Source organism: Aythya fuligula, chromosome 11, assembly GCF_009819795.1.
Source record: "Aythya fuligula isolate bAytFul2 chromosome 11, bAytFul2.pri, whole genome shotgun sequence".
Classification (NCBI taxonomy): Eukaryota; Metazoa; Chordata; class Aves; order Anseriformes; family Anatidae; genus Aythya; species Aythya fuligula.
Window position 1 is genome coordinate 9,642,119 of NC_045569.1, and position 22,696 is coordinate 9,664,814.

General features: G+C 46.2%; 1 protein-coding gene across 1 annotated transcript in view; it reads left to right on the forward strand.

The window, feature by feature from the left end:
- The first annotated feature begins 208 nt into the window (after window positions 1-208).
- The window catches only part of HCN4 (hyperpolarization activated cyclic nucleotide gated potassium channel 4), a 97,908-nt gene continuing 75,420 nt past the window's right edge, over window positions 209-22,696 (forward strand). Inside the window, exon 1 of the mRNA XM_032194909.1 lies at window positions 209-912. Coding sequence (XP_032050800.1) covers window positions 209-912 — 704 coding nt within the window. The remainder of the gene's footprint in view (window positions 913-22,696) is intronic.

The following is a 22,696-nucleotide window of genomic DNA, read 5'->3' on the forward strand; positions in this document are numbered from 1 at the left end:
TTCCTTCCGTTCTGGATGCAGAGCCCGTGTGTTGATGCGGAGCCTGTGGATGCCACAGTCTGGTAAGGAGATGACACGCCAGCCTCTGGTCCCTCCTGCCTCTTGAGCTGGGGGCAGGGGCCTGGGGGCAGTGACGGTTCCCCTCCTTCGGCACAGCCGGGGGGTCTCTCCCCCTCACTGAGCAGCAGCAGCAGCAGCAGCAGCGGCCATGGACAAGCTGCCCCCCTCCATGCGCAAGAGGCTCTACAGCCTGCCCCAGCAGATAGGACCCAAGGCGTCGATCATGGATGAGGAGGAAGACAGCGACAAGGACACCCGGAGGAAAAGCATCAGGCTCAAGCCACTGCCTTCGCCCTCTGCTGGGAGCACCCGGGCACTCGGGGGAGACCCCAGCAGAGGGGGAGACCCCGGCCTCCTGGAGACGGAGGCAGGCAGCAAGGGCGCCAAGACCAGCACCAACGGGGACTGCCGCCGCTTCAAAGGGAGCCTGTCCTCGCTGACCAGCAGGCACCTCCACGATGCGGCCGAGGAGAAGAGGCTGATCGGCGGCGAAGGGGAGCCAGCCTCCCCCGGAGAGGACAAGAGCCCCCCTGGCAGTGGGGAGACGGAGCAGGGACTGCCAGCACCCCCACCACCGGCATCCCCCCCGGAGTCCCAGCAGCAGCCCCCCCGGGCTTGCTCCTCTACCTCCATCAAAGTGGAAGGAGGTGGAGGGTGCGACCAGATCACCCCAGATGAGGAGCAGAGGCTGGGCCAAGCCGGTTTCATGCAGAGGCAGTTCGGGGCCATGCTCCAGCCGGGGGTCAACAAATTCTCCTTGAGGATGTTTGGCAGCCAGAAGGCCGTGGAGAGGGAGCAGGAAAGGGTTAAGTCTGCCGGGTTCTGGATCATCCATCCCTACAGTGACTTCAGGTACAATCTCCCCTTCCTGGCCCGCTCAAAACTGGCCTGCCCCTTCCCCTACCCTGTCCAGCTCAGACCTTTCTGCACAGAGCACACACCCAGGGATAACTTTCCTTGCTGATTTCCTAGTCAGAAGAGCTGGAGGACACATCCAAGATCTGCTTTGGTCAAACAATCTGCAGGTTTTGTTTATATTTTAGCTTAATTTTAGTGTCCCCATGCTACTATTATTTTTAAATCGTGTTTTTAAACTAACAGATGCCTCTTGCTTCAGCATTTTATAAGGGAAAGCCTCTCCATAGTCCTGTGTAAATGGGGAAAAACGTTCCCACCTGATGCACAACTCCAGACTAAAAGCACAATGTCTGCTGCTTAACTACTCCTGCATCTCCAGCTCACAACCTGCAGTCTGCCAGTTTAATGTTTCGTTTCCCATTTTAATACCTCAAAGTCCTCTCCCTTCTCCTTCCCCAAGAGTTAGGGAACGATGCTGCCACTGTTGCTGCTCTGTACAGCTTCTTACTGCAGCATCGCTTGTCAGGAATTGGTATGTGCAGAGGATGATAGCAGTGTTCATTCTGAAGGAACTTAAGACCTTCAGAGTCTTACAGACAAAGATCTGCTCTTTTGCATCTGCAGATGCTTATTTGCAAGACTAATTTGGGCAGGGAATAGTTAACGTTGTCTTTAGGAGAGTAATGGCTTTCTTTCACTCAGATAGCAACATTGCCATGAAGGTTAATAAAAAAATTAACTTGTAAACAGTAGAACCAATTATTGTACAGTTTCAATCACATAGCTGGCGGGGGGGGGCTGTGTTTAGGCATTTCTGAGTAAAGTATTGTCTACTGCACAGGTGAATTGTCCTCTGCAATACGTATGTAAAGTGCTGCAATCAATAATTAATTACTTAGTGCAATCAATGGCTAAGGGTTACTGCTTCAACTTTAATTACAACTGGCTTACATTTCACATTTAAAAGCACACAGTAGAAGCACATTATTCAAACATAGCCAGCAAATTACGTGATTTTATTGAATTCTTGGACTCTAAAAGAAATGTTGCCTTATCCAGTAAAATATAGTTAGCAAGATAATTGCAGGAAGGAGTTGCAGGATGGATTTTGGTGCCCAATGACAGAAACCTCTTGGCACTACCTTTTTGGGATTTAACAAGCTTAGAAGATTCAGGACTGGCACTGAACAGATTCCTGGATACTTGCTTGGATTAACAAACATTATTAGAAGGCGATGTGAATTGGAAGACTGCACTGTCATTTAAATTCAGCGCAGTCAAGTGTCCCAAGCATAGAGCTGACCGAGCATATGAGGGTTTCCAGTAGCTACATCGTGATGCACAGTCCTTGTAAGTACAATCTTATTCAAACACAGATTGGAAAAAGTATAAAATTGCCTCACTGTTGTGACTGGTCAAATAATACCTCACAAACACAGAGAAATGTGAGAGTGTTTAGCTTTAGAAAGAACAAACCAATTTTATTCTTTTGGCTACAGATCTTTGTATATTTGCCACAAGCCTAGAGTTAAAAACTAACTGCTGTGCTTTCTTGGATTATTCTAGCAAAGTGCTCTCTGTGTGTTGCATCTTAAAGGAATTTTGGATTTAGTCTCTGTATCGTATTTGGATTTATCCTAAAGTAGCCTTCAGTTTGTATATCTTTTATGTGTCTGTATAATGGATTTATGCCCTTCCGTCTTTATGACTGTTTCCAGCACTGAACCAGACTGGCAAACTTCAGTAGAAGGATTGTGGCAGTAGCTGAGGTAGCCACCTTGCCCAAGGTGAGATGGTCCTAAGAGTTAATTTTTTGAATATTCCTAGTGAACCAGTGCTTATTCCTTAAAATGGCATAGCAAATTATCAGGCAAGTTTTTATTTGTGAGGTATTTGGCCATAGGGCCACTCCTAGCCTTACACAAAGGAATGAAATACGCAGGCAAGCTAGACTATCCCAAGCCAGCTGATCATACAGAGTGCTAACACCCAAATGTTCACATGCAGGCAGTTACAGATGTATCCATGTATGACTTGTTAGCATTAAGAACAAAATCCTCTGCAACGTCGCTTTGCATTTCTGTAGAGAAAGCAAAGTGAGTTGGATATCTGTGCCCTGGTGTGAGAAATTGTCTGCCTGGTGTCAGATTCCAGGTAGGCTGAGAGCTTGCCGTTTTGTGTTTCTTCTAAATTGATGCTAGAAGCCGAGCACACAAATATGTGCTTCCTCCCTACTATTATGGATCAGCATCAGATGGGGCAGTGGTATTGATTGTGCAGAGAAACATCTGAAGAGGCAAGGAGGAGTTGGATGCACCATTGTATGGTCAGTGTGTGCATTTTCCAGGGAACTTTGTTCACCCGTGTTTCTAGGTCACTTGCAGCATATCTGTTTGAATGTGACTGCCACTTAGAGAAAATGCGTGGACTATCATGAAAATAACCTGTGAACAATGGCTGCAGTGAAGGAGAAGAGTGGGAGCTTTCCCAGATGCTGTTCGGATTAGGTATTCCCTTCTGCTCTGAGTGCTACCAAAGCATCTCTCGGAAACAACTCATACGAATATGAGTAACATTTCTTGACCTCCGAAATGCAGTAGATTGCGCCACAGAGCAGGTATGACCAAGATATTTTCAAGAGCTATATCCTTGGCCCAAAGGACTCCATTTGCTGCTTTGCAAATTACGCAGTGCAAGGCGTGCTTGCTCCTTGCTATAGATGGGTGCAGATCCTGGAGCATTAGGATGCTGTGAGAGGCACGAGTCTCCATTATCTGGCACTTTGCATTGTCACCAAAGCTGTACAGTAGCATTTGGTGTACAAGTTTCAAGTTAATAAATACTCAGCCCCGGATCTTTTTTTTCAAGTCTTTTTGGAGAAACTGGCTACGCCTCTGAGAGCGAGGTGCATCTCCAGGTGTTTTGGTAGAGCTCCAGACCTCACGACTCCTGGCTACGTACAGCTCAAGACGTGAACTTTTGAATTGAACGCTCTGACCCTAATTAGCGGAGCTTGATTTTGTTGTAAAATTACATTTGTGCAATTCCTCTGACTTCATGGAGTAACTCTCCTTTGTGCTATGTGAGAGGCATTCTGGTTTTAGAATAGAACAGAGGCTTTCATCATTGTCTCATTAAATTATCATTTTAGCATCTAATATGGCTAATTCCAGTGGCAAATCTATGACCCTCAAAGAGTAAAGCAAATTAATATAGATTAAGGCTCTGTTGATTTCTGCTTTTAGTCCATTGTGAGGGGAAAAGACACCGAATGACCTTTATAAAAACCAGACTCAGTGCCCCTGAGTACTCATGACTAATGCAATGGACTAGTTCTGGGAGCACTTTAAAGGTGTCTTAGCGATTTCTAATGAAAATAAGAGTACTAGCTCCTCTTCTGAGGTTCAGATCTAAGTGCTAGTTACTTGAGTTTATTTGCATCTGTGGCTGATTGCACATCAGTGCAGAGCCAAAGTGTAGATCAAGATTTATCTGAGGCTCTGAGAGTTTTTTCAGTGGATAGATAGGATTGCAATTTATTGCTTAGAGGATGCATTGATCTAGTAAAATCGGTTTAATAAAAAAAATTCCAGACAAACAATGATCTATCTAGTCTGAAGTTGAATGAAGCATATTGGTTGGAGCTGCTCTCCAGAATTGCTTGCAAAACAGTGGAGCATGCTGCTTTTAGAAAGGCCTGAGAACAGATACGCTATCTGAAGGACCAAAATAGTCCAAACAGTGGATGTAAATAGAACTACACATTATTCACTGTCCAGTAATCTATTAACTTCTTCACAGGAAAAAGAAGCTGCTGCTTGCTTGAAAACAATGGAAAATATTCCACTTGGTCCCAACTTGAGATTTTGGATTTTTTCTTTCCACTGTTCTCACTTACTCGGAATACTTATCTGCAAACAGACCCTTTTGTTTGTTTGCTTCCTCTGCAAGACCCCCACACCTGCTCAGGAGCTGGGCAGATTTCTGTGGCACCAAAAGAAATAGATGTGTGAGGTAGGGGAATTTCTGAAGAACAAAATCATTTGCTCCCCTTCGTGCTGGTCCAGACCTCTCAGCAGTGTCAGTCAGACACTTCCCTCGGGGAATCAGTGGGATTTATTAATTATACTACTAAACACTGACCCCAATTGCAGTGGCAGGATTGAGCAAAAATGGGAAGGATGCATGCTTCCCTTTTCCACTCTCCTGAACAGAAGTGATTGCCAGAGTGCCTCACGGGGTGCTGCTCTGTCTGTGGAGATTGTTTTCAGTTGTAAGCTTTTCCTTTTTGCTATTTGTTAAGAGGGTAAACAATTTGTGAAGCATGCAGCACGCTCCCTGGCTTTGGCGGTTCACTTAGGTGGGTGTTGCTCTTCCAGCTCTCGGACAATAATGCTCTTTTCTCTACCTGCTGCCCAGAACGCTGCTGCTTGTGCCTGCCTTCATGCCTCTCCACATTCAAAGGCTGCCCACAATGGCAAATGCTGATCTTGTGACTTGCCCACTGCTCACATGAAAGTAAAATGAAAGCTAGCCATTGTGTGAGCCTTATGTACTGCAAATTGCAATTCTGGTTCACTGAAACCTCTGCTTGGAGGGAAAGGCGGGGGAAACGTCTGCATTAGTAGCAGAACCTGTGCCAGTCATTAGAAACAAACAAAAAGTGCAAATCAGGCACGGGCTTGGTGGTGGGCAGCTCATATATTTGCCTCTCTTTTCTTGTTTGTGCTGATGGCAGTTGCCTTAAAATCATGTGGGGGCACTGCTAGCTGAGGAAGGGAGATGTTCCTGAAGTCAGACTTTGCTGTCTTTACTGCAGAGAACTTTCCTGCCAATTCCCAGGGCAGTTTTGCTGGAGCTGAACAAGGGAATCCAAGCAGGAATAACATGAGGGATAATCCAAATCCTGCTGAGTAACATGGATTAGGCTTCTGTTGTCTTCAGTGGACTGTGAATCAAGCTGCAGGAGAGGAAATGCGGTTTCCTGACCATGAAGGGGACCAAGCTGGTGGTAGCCGTGCTTCTCATGTCCTTGGGCGAGTCACCCCAAGCTTCATGCTCCGGTTGTGAAGCAGATGATAAAAAAACCCCGTGCTAGAGGCTTGATGTGTGGATATAGTTATTGGTAGGAGACATGTTCAGGTACTATAAGAGGCAGCGTTTGAAAACAGGAAGATCTCAGTAAATGAAACACCTCAGTGTACCACCATAAGATGTTTTAAGATCATAATCATATAATATTATAGTATTTTCATATTTGTTCATATGCAGAAAATGAGATCAAATCATATGAATAAATACTAAAGCAAACATTGAGATTTAAGGCAATAGCATGATTAAGATTTCCTGCACAAACTTAATTCAGACCCTTGGTACAAATCTCTGCCAATAAATGACCACATTCTCTCTTCCACAGAAGCCCAGGCCTCATTCGGTGCACACGGGGATGGCTGTTCCTTTGCAAAAAGCTATTTAACATTTTATCCATCTCTTGGTGTAAAATAGCATATTTATTTCATCTTATTCAGATCCTAGTATGAAAAAACAGGTTTTTTTTTGACACTTAGGAAATATTCAAGTGTAAAAGCAATAAATGATCATTTCTCTTCCTGACACCTTGGCTAGGGAACTAGTACTGTCATCCCCAGTCTGTAGTGAGGCGACAGAGGCTCACAGACAGCGAGATCAAGAACATGCATTACTTTGGCACAGTCAACCTGAGGACCCGTTCGCAGAGTGTGTAGCAATACACAGCATGCCTTATGTTCAGAGCTCAGCCTCTGTGGGTGCGCAGTAAGGAACTGGACATTGCTGTGACCCACAAGACCAGGGCACAGAAGTAATGGTTCCTGTTTTAAGAGTATCTGATGCTTTAAGATGAGCAGGACATTTCAGATTTGGACCATTTCTTAGACTTGCTCGGTGAGCAGCCAGTCTGAGAAAGAGGCATACCGATCCCACCCAAGCCTCTGATGGCTGTTAGTTTGTCTGTTATAGTAAAAAAAAAAAAAAGAAAGAAGAGGGGGTTGTCAAGAAACAAACTCCACAAAACAAAGCTGTGAACAAAAACATAGTGTCCTCTTTAATCATCCCCTACAAATATTATTCTAGTTCCAGTTTTGGATTGAGCTATTTGCCTAACACCTCTGCAGGAACTTTTTGGCAAAGACAGAATCTCCAGGGCAGCACTCATCTGCCTTAGCCATCACATCTCATCCTCCAGTTCCTTATCTCTTTTATTGCAAACCTTTCAGATTGTGCAAGAAATGAGCTCGTACAGAAAATCTTTTCCCCACACGTCTGCCTCAAGCCCTTCCTCTCATCTTGAATGAATTCTGTAGGAAGAACTATTTTGAAACATGTAATGACTGTAACGTAATACATACAGCTAACCTCCTTCTGCTATTTCATAACTGAAGCTTTCGACTTTGCAGTCTAATTTTAATACAGGATTTTGTATAATTGTTAAGGTAAATCAATCCCCATCCTCATCATAATAATGTCCCTGGGTTCATTAGCAGCGATGGACCTTTGAGAGGATATGCTGCACTGCCCTCTGCTCTCAATTAAGCAATGCCCGTAGCAGGCAGTTACAGCAAAGCGGCGATGATGTGCCAGGTTCTTGGGTAGCTCTCCAGGCTTCAAAGGGAAGTGTGCTCTGTGTTGCAGACTGTTTGTTTTCTCTCCTGTACCCAAGCATGATGCCTTCTGCCCCGTTCCTTCCAATCTGCTGTTTTCCCTACCCCTCACTTTCAGTGTTCGTGTTGCTTATTTCACCATTCCCATCTCTGTTTTCTAGGTTTCTTGTAGCATGCTTCTTGTCCAGCCAGTCCTAGCTCCTCATACCCAGTTTTTCATTTGATTACTCCTTTCCACCTCACCACAGCTTTTAGCAATGCTTCTTCTCCCCCGCCCCTTGTCCAATTGCAGTATGTTATGCTTGGCACTTTATTCAGCCCAGTGTCAGTGGCACTTCACTCACACCAGTTCCTTCCCTTGCCAGTCTCAGTCCTTATCTTTCTTTTTTTTTTTCTTTCTTTCTTTTGTCTTTTCTCCAAATGGATCTCCCCGCCCCCCGCCCCACATTTGTTTTCTCTCCTTCTATGTATCTGTAGTTTCTATTATCCCTTGGACTCTTCAGATAAGCTCAGTATTCTCAGTCCCTGCTTTCCTTCCTGGTTTAACAGTGATCATTTTGCCTAGTAATTTCAAACCTCTCCACTTTATCCCTTTTTCCATCCTTGGATGCTCTCAGCCCAGCAATGTTTAGACAAACTCTACCCACATTCTTTGTTTTTTAAATTTGAAACACATCCATCCTTGAAGCCAAGCATTTCAAACGATGAATTTATGTAGAAGCACCATCTCCACGGCGTAAGTGTGAAACAGATTTTATTTGAGGGAAAAATGTGTTTTCCAAAAGTGTTTATTGGTAGGCGCACACAGAATCAGTGTAGGACGTTTCAGTACTATTATAAGCAGGTAGACTTGGGTTTCCAGCACGGTGTTATTGTGGTTAGGTAACTGCTAGTGCTTTCTGTTGCACTCAGGGTTTTTTTTTTCTGCTGTAGCGGTACTGCTACTGCACTGAAATTCATTTATTATACAGATAAAAGAGTGATCTCTGTCTGGAGATAACATAGTGTCATTTTAGCTTGGAACCATTGAAATTTGTCTTTGTTTCTGATATGTTATGAGTATCTCATTAGCAAGCCCATGAATCCCTCCGTTTGCTCTCAAAACCAACTATCTGAGCTCTCATCTCTGCCAGAGCATAGCTTTCGTCCTTTCTCTTATTTTTGAAAGCTCTGTTGGTGCCAAGGAAGTTATAGGTCAATTGAGTTATTGTTGGTTCTAATTGGCACTCTAACAAGCTATTAAATCAATTTACCTATGGATGAATGTCACTCAAAAAGAAGGTGCCAACTCCATTTCTATCTTTGAGAACTTCAAAAAAACGCATTTCCACTGGTGAGAGCAAGGGAAAGGCCGTTCCATAGGGAAGTGGCCTGGTAGAGCACAAGATTTCACCCCAAAATGTTTATGCCACGTGGTCTGTGTTGGGACAAGGTGCAGGCTGTTCCTGTATTCAGTGGGGTGAGGCAATTTCCAGAACTAGAGATGAAGAGGGAGAATTACAAAAGCCCCTAAGTCTGCTGAATGCTGCTCTATCCCTCCCCTGGTTTGTAACAGAGCGTGGGGTGGTTTCAGTGTGGAGAGACCCGAGGCCTCTTCTCCTCCCTTGGTGCTTCTTGGTGTCCTCATGCGATCCTGCCGCTGCTGATGTAGGGGCAGCATCCCCAGCCATCCTGCAAACCAGGCAGCATCTGGCTGGCAGCACCATTACCGTCTCGGTGAGGAGTGGTATATATCTGCATGAGATTTACTTGCTCCTGTTATAAAAGAGTCAGAGTTATTATGGTGAATAGGGCTGATTTAAGTTCTGTTCAGAAATGTTTAGATAACCTCTTTGTCTAGCAGCAATACAACACTCATTCCTGCATTAGCTGAGCATTTTGCAGAGAGATGGCTGTAACACAAGGTGCTTTTCAGCCTGCAAGTCAGGAGAGGTTTCTTGACCAAGCAGCAAGTTTGTCCCAGGGTCTCCAAACCAGAGCTGCTGTATATATGTATATATGTATATATGAACTGCTCAGGTATCCTTGCTTAAGTGGGCAATTTTTGGGGTGATGTACAAGGCAGATGAGAATGCGGCTTGGCTGTGCGTGGTTCTACAGCTCTGCAGTGCTGACAGCACTAAAACCTGGGTTTTGTCAGCAGACAAAGCAGTTAGGACTCTAGAAATACAGAAGAGAAAGCAGATGTGTGCTGGGCTAACAAGGTGCTATTACAGAGACCTTTTTCTGCCCCTTTTCCTTGCTGAATGGTTGGCTACCTGGGAAGTCCCTTTACAAACTGAAATTATTCATTCCGTGCAGTATATTCACAGCGGCTGACATCAAAATGGTCACCCCGTGCCTAGTTTGAGCACCAGGCTGTAGTAAACCAGGCTGTTAACTCCTGAAGAGACGCTGCATGCAGCAGGGGAAGATGCTGCGAGTGAGAGCACAGCAGATGAGCATTCAAAGGGGAATTCCAAGGTCAGCTTGAGGGCCCACCCCTTGGACATTATAGGGGCACAACTGCTTCCCCAGCGGTGCTCAAAAGCTAATCTCATTTGTGGTGACTTGTCCAAATGTGCTAATTAAGGATTTAAATCTTTGCCTCCTTGGACAGAGAGGTTGTCTGTGTTTATGCATCTATTGTGAAAGAGCTTAGAGGCAGGAGAGGTGCTGCAGGTTGCCAGCTGATCCTAGTGTAGGAGCTATAACTCCTTTTTTTTTTTTTTTTCCCTTTTCACAGCTGTGCTCTGGCTTCTGGTGACTGCCGGGAGATCGGCAGCTGTACGCTGAGTAACTCCTCATCCTGCACACAGCTCCAGCGAGACTGTATGCAGAGGGACTCTGATGGGATCCCATTTTCCTGGTCAGAGCTGCAGGGCACTGTTACAGTCTGATGTCTGGGGGATGGAAAGCCTGGTGGCGCACAGTTGGATTTGCCTGGGTGTGGGAAAGAAATGCCTTGCGAAGTTATCAGCACTCTGGAGCTTGCGAAGGAGATAACGGCTACATTCCAAAGACTCGGGGACTCCACATTAATAAGTCCCTTCCTCCCAGCCGTGGCTTCACACGTGATTTCAGGGCAAGGTGCTAACTCATCACAGCACTAACATTGTTACCGGTGCGATGCCTCATCTGCAGAGGACTTGGTGCATGCGTGCGTACGTGCCCGTCTCCAGGGGACAGGAGGTAGTGGAGGCCCCAGTTTATCCCATCCCACTCCTGGTGGTCTCACCTCTGTCCCCGTTTGTGAGTAGGCTGGAGGGATGGTGCAGAGCCCAGGGTGTGGGCTGAGCGAGCGCAGTGACATCCTGCAGCTCTGCAGAGGCACCGCGGTTGCATTAGGCGCAGGGAAGCGGTGCAAAGGTGACGCTGCCTGGCAGTGTCAGGGTTTGGACTGGCTCTCCTGACAGGCAGAGCGATAACAAATGATAACACTGGCTGACTCTCTGCAGCTTTTTTAATGATGGCAAACCTGCTTTTGTTAAGCACAAATTCTTGGTGCTTGATCTTTCCCTCTTTGCCTTAAAGCACTAATGCATGCACAAGTTACGCTTTTATTACTAACAAGTGGAACATTTGTTTCCATCCCTGATTTTCTGTGAATTACTGGGAAGAGGAGGAGAAGGACCAGTGTAGACCACAGATTATGGGCTGTTCTCTTTGATGCCAACACAAACCCATTTGTATCGCTTTCCCATACTCATTTAGCTGTGGATGCCTTTTGGACCATGAGCAATGTGGAGCAGGTACAAGGACAAACTGGAAGGCAGGGCAGGCATCTGGTTTTGACATTATGAGCAACCATGAACACAATGCTCTTTGTGCCTTGATTTCTCCAACTTTGGCAATGGAGCCATGGTGCTGCTAGGGGCCAGGGGAGAGGCTGTAGGCCTCTTAAAACATTTTAACATAACAAAAGATTCAGAGTAGGTGTCGGTAAGGGTATATGGTTTACAAGGCAGTTTCATGAGAATTTCTTCATGACTCTACTTCTCTGAGTGCTACTGAAGATTTGGTTACATCTCTTGTCCATCTGCTGTTAGGACCACAAAAATGAGTAGATCCATGCACTGTTAAGTGATTTCTGAATAATGGTTCCTTATTGCCAGCACCTTTACAGTTCCATGTATGATGCTATATTGTGTAGCACGTTTAGAACTAGGTTGGAAAAACATAGGAAAAAAGTCTGGACAGGGAATGGAGATGAGAATTTTGCTTTTTGTGTCTGTAATGAGAATTATGCAGCCCCAGCACAGGGTTTGGAGGTGCTGTAAAAAGAAAATGTTCCAACTTTTCCTCACCAGTCACGTGTATTGCAAGGTGTGCTGCTCTAGGGAGATGCAACAACTTGACTTCAGTAAACACTCCTGGGTGGAAGGTCTGGCACAGGAGCTGGCAAGGTGTCTGTCTTCCTCTGGTGCAGCAGCTTTAGAAAACAGCGTCTGAGCTCACTGACTGCTGAAGCTTTTGGACGATCTGTTCTGCCCCTTGCCCTTTAGTGCACGCTCAGGTGTGCTTCAGATCATGTCAGCCCCGGTTAAGGTGGCACACTGTGTGCGCTCTGGTTAGAGAGCAGCTGAGGGGCTTGCCCCATGCTTGGGAGCTGGAGCAAGTTTCTGGGTCAAAGGCATACTTAAATCAAGCTCCAGATCTGGCAGCGGCTGTTGGCTCAGCCCTGCCTGCTTTGGGAAGCTTCTGGTCCTCAGTTTTGCAAAACACCACATAAAGTGACGTCGTGCAGAGCATGGCGGTGAATTCCCGTTATGACTGGGCTGCATGGACACTCCTCATCCGTCACCCAAACGGGATGAATTCCTCCTGCTGCTTGTTGGCTATGTGCATTGGTGGAGAGGTGGCCAAAGCGTAGGTCCTAGACAAGGGCAGTGCTGCTGGTTGTGTGCTCCTTTTGCAGCACCAAGGGGAATTTAGGCTAGTGGTGGCAGATGTGGGCATGGCCTAGGGCTCGTGCTTTTGAACAGGGGATCTGGAAGCCTCATCTGCAAGTAAATTCACACAGCCAAATCTGCACTGCAGACAAAAAAAGATTTGCCTTGACATCATCTGCCCTGCTCTGAGATCCGCAGTCAGTCAGGAGACCAACACACAGCTCCCAGCCTCTCCAGCTCAGTAGAATTAAGGCTAAGCTTCATCATGAGCTAATGCAAGCTGTTCCCACCCCAAATAATTGGCTGCTGGATGGTTTTGTGTCTGTCTAAGCATTACTGCATGTGGGTGGATGTGTTATGTGTGTGTGAATGAGTCTGCTTTGGGAATTAATACATAACATCGGGGGTGCATCTAATAATACACCACCTCGTGAGTGATGTGTGCGTGAGAAGTGCAAAGCGGAGCTGAGCGTGTCCAACATCTGTACAGGGAACGCTGTCCCCAGCACCACAGGAGGATAATTGCCACACCTAGGCCACCAGAGTCTCTTTGTCTCTTCTTCCCACCCTAAAGTACCTCAGATGTCTCCAGTCCTCTGTCTCCCATAACCGAAAGAGGAACAAAAATCAGTGACATTTCTCCAGAGCTCAGCCCCCCGGTCAGCACAACCCTCTGTGCAGGGCAGAGCACCCTGTGGTGGGTAGGAGACGACGGAGGTGTTGGGTTGTGCACAGAGAGGAAAGACAACGCCCATCCACGAGCATCACATCCTGCTGGAGATGTCGAGGCATGGAAGCCATGCCCGCCTCAGGGGTCGGGAACTGGAACCCCTCTGGGACTGAGCTTTTGGCAGCTGCTGGAGGGTTTTATTTTCACAAGGCTGAGCCATTCTTAAACACTTCCTCTAGTGCAATCATCACACACACATTTTCTCAGTAATGGTAGACCATCAGCATTTCTTTCTAGTCTTCAGATAAGATGTGTGGAGACAAGCTGTGAAAGAGCTGAACAAGGATGCCTTGATGTTAGTCCTCAGCTTGTCCCACCAGTGGGCTGCAGGCCTTCCTTCTGCACACATCCTAGGGGCTGTGGTTTTCAAGGAGAGAGTGCCTTTTTCAGGTGAGGATGGACAAGTGGAAACTTGTATCTTCCCCAGACTTGGCTACTGAGATCTGTAGGCCGGTAAGGGAAAAGCCGCCTGCTCAGCTGTACTTCTACTCGCAGGGGTTGGAGCTGGAACAGCTTTCCTACAGCAGGTCACAGGAGGAGGGGAGAGGATTCCTCACACTCTCTTTGCCCACTGTTATGCAAAGGAAAAATGTGTATGCTCCTGCTTAGCTTGGTGAGAGAAAGGGAAAATATTCCAAATCAGATAATTTTGTAGTATCATAAACTACCCTGATGGTTCAAAACCCATGGCTTTTGATAGAGCAAACTACTGCTCTTCATAAACAGCCAGGTAATTGCCATACAGCTCAAATGATGTACTCGAGTTTATTCAGACCCTACCCTGAAGCAGCAACTGTGCGGTGTTGTGTGGTGCACTGCCTAATTGCTGCATTTCACCCCAGCTCTGGCTTTTCTACAGTGCTGGAGGCAATCGTTTCTCCACACACTGGGGCTCTTGTATCTGCAGAAGGATATATTGTCATTTCTTTGGAGTTAGGTTTTAATCAGTGAATGTATGGAGCAAAATTCCTTGGTGAGAACCCATTGCAGCCAGTGGGGTGGTACCAGGCATCAGCTTCTCCCCTGGGAGCTGCTCCTGGCCTCTTGTGTACCCATAGCACTGGGCACATCTGGGCACCGCATGCGCGCTGTCTGAGACCTGCTAACATCACACCACAGTGAGAGCGACGGGATTGCATTCACGTTTTGGTGCTCGTGAAGGGGATCTTCCAAGCCAGATTTAGTGAGGCTGGCTCTCTGTTGCTACAGTGGAAGTATTTTAGAGCACTGAATTTTCTGCTCGTCGCCCACAAAATAGCTATTTCTGATTCAGTGATGTCTTTCATAAAGGAGATCCCTAATTTACAATCACATATCTAATGGGCTAAAATGTTTTTGGATATACTTGAGAGCAGAGCTAATCTGCCCCCTGCTTTGCCTGGACTCCAGTGGAAAGACCTTCTGCTCCGGCTTCTGAGCACAAAGAGAAAGAATCAAGGAAAGGCTTCAGAATTCAAAGTGGTGGGGATTTAGTTTGAATTTTGAACTTTTGAAGCAACTTCTCCCGATTCCACTCTCCTCTGTGCCAGTCAAGCCTTATGGGGGCAGCTAAATGGAAAATTTCAGAGAACAGGTACCTTAACGACTGCTGGTGCTCAGCTTAAGCTCACCTGCCAAGGCAGTTATGCAGCCCCACCACTGTAGCACACGAGGGCTTTGTAGTTTCCAGGAACCCCCTGAACTGGGGACTGCATTCTCTCTGCGTGACAGAGGAGGATCAGAAAGTGGAAGATCCAGATCCTCCCATGTTCTTGGGCACCTCTGCTCCAGTGGGACCAGGGAGGGCCAAGGATGTTGTTTTGAGTGACTTGCTGAGCATCCTCCTAGGTTCCCTCATGGCAGAACCATCTTTTTACTTCTCTTGCACAGCCTTTCTGTGATCTGCTGAGTGCCAGCCAGCTGGGCTGAGTCATAGCGCATATACTTTGGGTGGGATGAATTTGAAAGAATGGTGAGGAAAACCCTAGCCCTACTACTAAGCTTTCTTAAACAGGACTGCGTTAACTAAAAATTAAAAGAAAAAAAACAAAACAAAACAAAACACCACCACAACAACAAAAATAAACAAACATAGAATTCACCTGATCAAGCGTTACTGAAATACACAAGTTCCTGGCTAATTTACACAATACCCGAGCATGTCCCTGCTCCTGCTGAAATCAAAGGCCAGCACCTGCTACAGCGGCCTTGAAATTCCAGTCTGCATGCACAGAAGTACAAAACTACAGGTGTTTTTCATGTCTTAGAGTAGAAGGCCTTTGAGAATATGTTCTTAGATTGTTTTTTGAAAAAGATGGAATTCATTGAGACGTTGCTCCCATCATAGGTACCCAAAACAGGGCAGGGAACAGACTTGCCTCCAGGCACTGAAAGCAAAGGATAAGATATGTCTTTCCTTTTAAGACACAACAGTTTGAAGCTTGGGATGGTCTTTGTGGTTGTAACTTCCAACAGAGCAGGTTTAGGTCCTTTGGGGGTTTCTTCTTGCAGCCTCAGGACCTGAAGTACATCCTCCTAGACTGGGGAGGGGGCTGTGGTGTGCACCAAGTGTCATTGCTCTCACTTGCACGCTCTTCTCTGGGCTTTGGGGGTGAACAGACCCCGTCCTCACCAAGCCCTGCTGCTGGAGTTGGGAGGTGAGCCCCTTCCTTGCAGCACTGGGCCTCCTTCAGGAACACCACCGCTGGCAATCGCTGCCCATGTCTGCAGCAGCACGGGGCTGGGTGGGCAGACACTGAGAGAACAGAGAGACCTGCTTCTTGCTCCTCTTTTGTTTTCTGAACACTTTTGCATGTTGCCAAGGGCTATGAGCTTATTTGTAGGTGGATTCAGAACTTGTAGTGATTGACAGAATCAGGTAGGTTGAAAATATACATTTACACCTCATTTGTTGTTGGGTCTGCACCTTAAACAGACAGGAAAGCGCTCAGCTGTCACTGGCTTGGCACAGGTACTTGTCCCTCTGTTCGTCTGGTAATTGTTTAGTGTGTCAACAAAGCTATTTGCGTGTTTCAGTTACACCTGAATTCTGTGGGAAATGGGTTGTTTATATGTCCAAACAGCTCTAAAGAGATTGTTACTTCACTTTCACTGTGTTGCATGTCTGACAGGTGTTTTTTTTTCTTCTGGTTTTTCATCACTGTTAAATCTGCGCTGTCCCAGCTGTTTGTAGAGATAGCTTTGTAATATTTCTGTGAAATAGCAAGGATATTTATTCCCATTTTATGTCTGGAAAACTAGTATACAGAGAAACGATATCATTTCCTAGAGTTGCTCACAGGATGTGAACTGGACTTGTGCAGACACACAACTAGTTCTAGGGAACGGGGCTGTGCTCCCTTCTGCAACGTCCCTTTGGCTTAGGACGGGACCTGGCAGGCTGAAGCCTCCTCGGTATGTATTGATGGGAAATGGGCTGCATCAATCTGAGTATCTTTCTAAAACAACTTGTTTCTGGCAGGTTGTTCATTCTAAAAATATATTTATTTCTAATTGCTGAGCTGAATGCTTAATGAATTCTTCCTTCCCAAGAACAATTAATCAAAGAAATGATTTAGGGCTGGCACTTGATCCCCCAGGGCTCAATGGCTGTGTTCCACTGACTTAAATAGAGCAGATCAAGCCCAGCCCATACTGGAAAAGATTTATCTAAGCATTTTTTAATGGTGCCCATCACTATTTGTCTGGATGCCTCTGGCAGAAAAGTACTACATATATTGGAGGAGCACTCGATGTTATGGTAGAGTTACAGCAAGCTGCTGTGTTTTACAACCAGTGTTTGCCTGCTTTGTGTGATTTTAAGGAGAGTGATTATGCAAGCTCCCATTGATTGGAGTGGGCGTTCTGAATGGCAAGGAAAAAAGGGGCTGCAGTGACAACTTGCTCAGAGAGGTCTCTTGACTGGAACGAAGAGGTGCAGAGAGTGGGCTGTGTGGGTCACTGAGACCTGCAGCCTGGATTAGAGCTTTCATGGAGGATCCCCACCACGCAACAAGGACGTGCCCTCTCTATCAAAGGTCAAAAGTCAGGAACAGACAACGAGTAAATGTTTCTATGACGCTGAAAAGGGCTTTGGAGCACAGAGGCTCCTTGTGTGAGGAACTGCCTTTCTGTGGACCTCAAGTGCTAAGTCCTGAGTTGATCTGAGTGCCCTTAAGACCCTGGAGTGGATGTTGGGATTCCTGGCCTCTGTCCTCCCTTCTTTTGTGGACCTCTGTGTGAGGGAGGCCCAGAAAAAGTGGCTGCCGCTCTGTGCCTCAGTTTCCCTGGCTGGCAGATGCTGACGGTGAGACCTGGGCCCCTGCCACGAAGTGTTCAGAGACCAAAAGGCGAAGATCCCCTGTGAACTATGTACTGCTTCAGTACATGCAGTAATTAATTCAGCACCCGATGTTTGGAGGGGATAGTGGATTCACGTGGATGCCTTAGATAAGCATAGCCTTTGCACAGTATGCTTCTGCTGAGACTTAAAATAATCAGAGGCTACTGGACTTGTTTTTTTTTTCTTAACTGTTGCATTTTTAGAAGGTCATTCATCTCTTGTCTGGGGTGTTGGATACCCGAGGAGCCCCAAAGTCCCAGCAGCATTAGTCTTTTTGAGGATTCATTTTTCTCTACTCCAGCCCAAATAACTCAATGTAAACAAGAGTCTGATATTAGCAGCCAGAAGGAGTTAGGAAGGAAAAATATTTTCTGCCTGTGAAACTGAAACACACCTAGTCACTGCCTCCTCACCCTTTAACGTGTCTTATTCCCCTCCGCCCCATCTGCTCTTCCCCATGGAAGAGAGCTCTTGCACATTGCTCCTGTGGCATTTCCTCAGCCTGTAACACTTGAAGCCATAATTTTGGTCACAGAGTAGGCAGAAAATTTGCACCAGAGTTGTCATCTGTGCTGGCCAAAGTGGTTTTGACCAAGAAGCAATACTTGTCAAAGAAGGCATTTGACTTGGCAGTGTGAGTTCGGAGTGAACTCTCTTCCAGGGCTGCTTCTCCCTGTGCTGCATAACCACAAGGTCTGTGGTAAAGTGTCCTTTTCAGGGACAAAAGCTACCTGCAGGGAACATGTTCTGTCACTCCGGCTTTCTTTCTCCTTGGTGAGCATGTGGTTTAGGAAGCTTTGGGACTTCAGAGTAACACAGATCTGAACATGAGCATTCAAACAGACCACAGAACAAAACAAAACAAAACCAAAACCAAACCACTTTCTATTACCTTTCTCTGGCAGTGTTTTGGATTTCCATCTCGCCACTCAGCAGGTAAAAAATGATCGATTTTTTTCCCCTGGCCCCTTGTGGCACATCCACGGCTGGCACAGAGGCAAAGGGGTAAGCGTGCACAGGTGCCCATGTCTGGCAGATGCTGTTGCTTGTCCCAGCCATATATTCTGGTAACTTTAGACATTGAAGAAAGCATGTGAGAGAACACGTGTGCCTCATACTGCAGGCAGGCTGAGATGCGTTTCATTGAGTAAATTGCTTCATGCAGTTGAGCAACAGCTCTGTTCGCTGCTCTTGCATTGAAACTGGATGTAAATGACCAGCTACTGAGCCAAACTGCACATAAAGTTGTTTCTAAGGCTGCTTAAGCCCACTATAAGGTGTTGTGGAGATGATTACCGTGATGGTGCATGCTTCAAAGGTTACGGTGGGTGCCCCAAATGTCCCCAGGAGCCTCTGTGAGAGCTTGGGAACGGTATCAGAAGAGACCTTGAGTTTCACCCTGCTTTCCGTTTGGGCAGAATGGGCTGGAATTGTGATTTCTAACCAGCACCAAGCTGTAGCATAGCAATACCTAGGAGGGACATTTTTAGCATCTCGGGTGGCTAGAAGTCTTTTTCTCAGGCTGGCAGATGACTTAACTGTTTGCTGCATGTGGTTGTCACCTCTTTGTGGACTACCGCAGAGCATGTGGACACAAATTTGTCTATCCAATGCAAAATAGCAGCTAGCAGAAAGAGCAGTGTTCCCTCCACTGTCCTCCAATTTCTAAACTGTGTTTCTGTGATTCTGATAGATATGTGACTCACGTAATCTCTCTGCCCTATTTTAGTGTTTAATTTTAGTAAATTTGGGTTTCTGGTGGTGAGACTGACATCCTCATCTCAAGTAGACTCATATTATGTCAAGGGAGCTATGGCACTGCAAAACAGTTAACAGGCCAGCCTGTCATCCCTGTAACTCAGCGGGATGCTGAGTTGGTGGAAGATGTGTGTTAGCTCAGTTGGTGTCGTATGTTCTCTGCCACCTTTGCTGCAGTGTTTACTCTGCACAGGTATGTGTGCAGCCATCTGTATCATCTCTATATGCAAAGTCTGTGCCTGCAGCACCGAATTGTGTGTGAGTTGCTGTTTATACTCTGGCAAGTAAGCGTGGAAGATAAGATTCAGAGAAGTGGGCTTTGAGATGTCTACCTGTATGTCTCCAAGAAATGGCAGCCTGAGCACTCTGAAATAAGACACGGCCCCTTCCTTCATCTGCTTGGGTACAAATTAAAACTTTGGCCCAGTATTCCTGCATTTTGAGACAACTCGGAGCGCCCTAGTGCAGATCCATTTGAGACAGACTGCCCAACCATTTGAATTTGAGTCATGCTAGACCTTGGATGCGGGCCAGAGTCTGAACTTCATAATGCCACAATTTGTGCATGTCTTTCTGCTTTAGTCCTTTACATTCCACAACACATTCATGGTGACTTGGAAGCTGCAGCCCTTATTGATCTGTCCATTCCCTGCAACAACAACATATGGCATGTTTCCGTGGCAATAGGTCCTCCTAAAGGGGCTTCATTCCTTTCCTCTGTTTATTGGTCTTTTTCATTATTAAATCATCAGAGATAAATGCACACAGAGAAGGGTCAACGTCTGGATCAATGGACAGCAAACAAAGAGGAACTTTTCCATATTCATACAAGTGAGAGATTTCAGAAGATCAAACAATGTGGCATCGCCAGGCCCTTAGCATGTCAGTCTCATGCATAATGTATGCTAGGGAGCTCTGTGAAATCAATACACATCTAACACCTTGAAAACCTTTGGGATTTGGCATGTGGGGCTGAGGAGGGGGAATCGACATGCTTAAAAGTGCGGTAGAGTGGGGTGTGAAGAAAGGGTTAAGCTCTGGTTTAGGCTGTCTGCCATGAGTGCAAGGGTTCCTGCAGTTTTGGTTAAATGTTACAAATAGAAAATTGTACTTAAGTTTTAACTCTGGGGGAATGTGGTGGTGCAGGTTCCTTCTGATGAAGTTTGATGAGAAGGGCATGGGACGGAGAAGAGCACATCTCGTGCAGTGATGTGGCTGTGTAGGAGGTAATCCCAGAGCACCAGCAGCCGCTATGTATTCTGCCTGCACCTCCCCTCATCGGGGAGGCTGAAATGATCTCATGTACCTGCAGCAGGGAGAGGAGCCCATCCAGCAGGTTAGAGCCTGGTTTGCCAGCAGCTGCACTGGGCTGGTTTCCATCTACAGAAAGCTCACGCGTATAAATTTCCCACGGAATCTGTGCTGTATTAACTTCCCAGTGGTACCTCCAGCCACTCCTGGCGATGAATTCCCCCTGCATAACAATTTGTATCTTTGATCACCTCCTCCTGGGCAACAGTGCTATGAGAACAATAAATTGTCTAGGTCTGGTATGTAAACGTTCTTCCTTCAGGCCTTCAAGGAAGAGAAGGAATAAGCTTTCCAACAGTTAATACGCACAAAAATCTCACTGCTTTTGCAGCTCATTACAGGGGAATTCTCCATGAGCTAGTAATAATAGCTGTGTCCAGACAGGTGAGAAAGTATCACCAATGCTGTTTTTAGTTGGAAATAGGAGGTTTGCTGTATTGGCCCGTGTACTCCAAATTTAGAGCCAGAACAAACAAGGTCTCTTGTGGCTACCTCTGTTTCTGTCTGTGCATTTATTTTTACCTTTCTGAGGAGACTGGATTCTAAGCGCAGATTTAAAATACCACTTAATTTGTTAGGCAGGTATCTGCAGGCAGGAAGGCAGCTTCAGTTCAGGTCAGTTGACTACTTTGAGCAGAATCTGCTGTGGCTTTTCTTGTTCTTGTGACATGTTTGTGTTTCAGCATTGTTGGAAATGAAATGCAGGAGCATATTGTTTCTGTGTGATACAGTATGTCTGCAGGCCAAGGAGTAGGTGTAAGTGTTCCAATACATTTGCATTTATTGAATGGCAGATTGCACACAAAACTCTTGAAAATGCTTGTACAATTTCTATTAAGCATGCTGCAGGATTAGGTGGTAGATGTTGACTTTACAGATTAGATGCCCAGAAGTTATCATTATCCCAGAACGTGTGCAAGCCAGGCGGCAGCGCTGCAGCCTCATGAACTCCTCTGTCCTGACATGCCTCAGACTGTAATGAAACAACACCCTGCAAGGTTTGTTAGGTCTGCATGAAACCGAGCTTAGTGATGCCACTTGCTGTGTAGTTCACACACACCGTATGGCATTTGGAGGAACTTGAGTGAAAGATAGCACTATCTAGTGGTTGGAGTGCTGTTGTCCTAGCCAAGCCACTTAAACTCCCTCAGATTAGGGGAGCAGATGATACAAAGTTAAATTTGAATGTTAAAACACCTATGAGAAGGTGAGTCAGCAGGTTTTGGGGCAAGGTTCTATTTTTTTGGCATACTTGAACAGTACATTTCTTAGTGTGGCTTTGGTTCATGACTGCTGCATTTCAGTGCAAGGATGAGAAAGCGCTTGGGGGTTCTGAGACAGAAAAACAAGGAAGGGAATGAAGTTGTTCTGACGCAGTCACAGAGCGGCAGGGCTGCCTGCTTGGGCTGATTCACAAAGCCTGTTTTAAAGTGACCGGTGGTACCAGATGGAGGCTGTAGAAATGCCTGTCTCTTGGTAAATCTGTTTTGTGTGGCTCCTCTGGCATCTCCCAGTTCAGTGCTGGGTGTCACAGCCACCCAGAGCCGCAGGGAGTGAGATTTCTCTGTGCAAGGTGCCGGCTGTGCTGTTTCTTCTTAGCTAATGCTTGAAGAAAAAGGCCACTCCCCTGCTAACGAGCTCACATCACATTTTGCAGTTTTTGTCTAGAGCCAGTGGAAAACACAAGGTCTAAGACTTGTGCCAGCAGGAAGAAAGCCACCCGTAGTCTGCTCTGGTGGCTCCAGAGGCCACCGGGCGCTAGCAGCAGGGGCTGTACCAGCAGCCCCCTAACTCCTCCTTCACTCAGAGCATTGTGCTGCAGCGTGGCACAGACAAACGCCTTCCCTGGTAGCCTGCCCCTGGCCTGAGGGCTGCTTTACTTGTCCTCTAGTCTTTGGAGTCCTCCTATAACAGCATCCATACAGCAAATCTTCATCTCTTCAAGAAGCCTGACAATAGAGTGGGTGTATCGTAGGTATTATCACAGAACTAATAATTTAGGCTAACTGATATTAATGTAATGCATTATGCTTTGTAAGTTAAAGAAAGGGAATAATTCATAATGTGTTCTGTTATAATAGGGTAAATGCATCAATGCCTCAAACGTGTTGTTTGCAAATTGTCAAGTATTAGAACTGGAATAAAAATA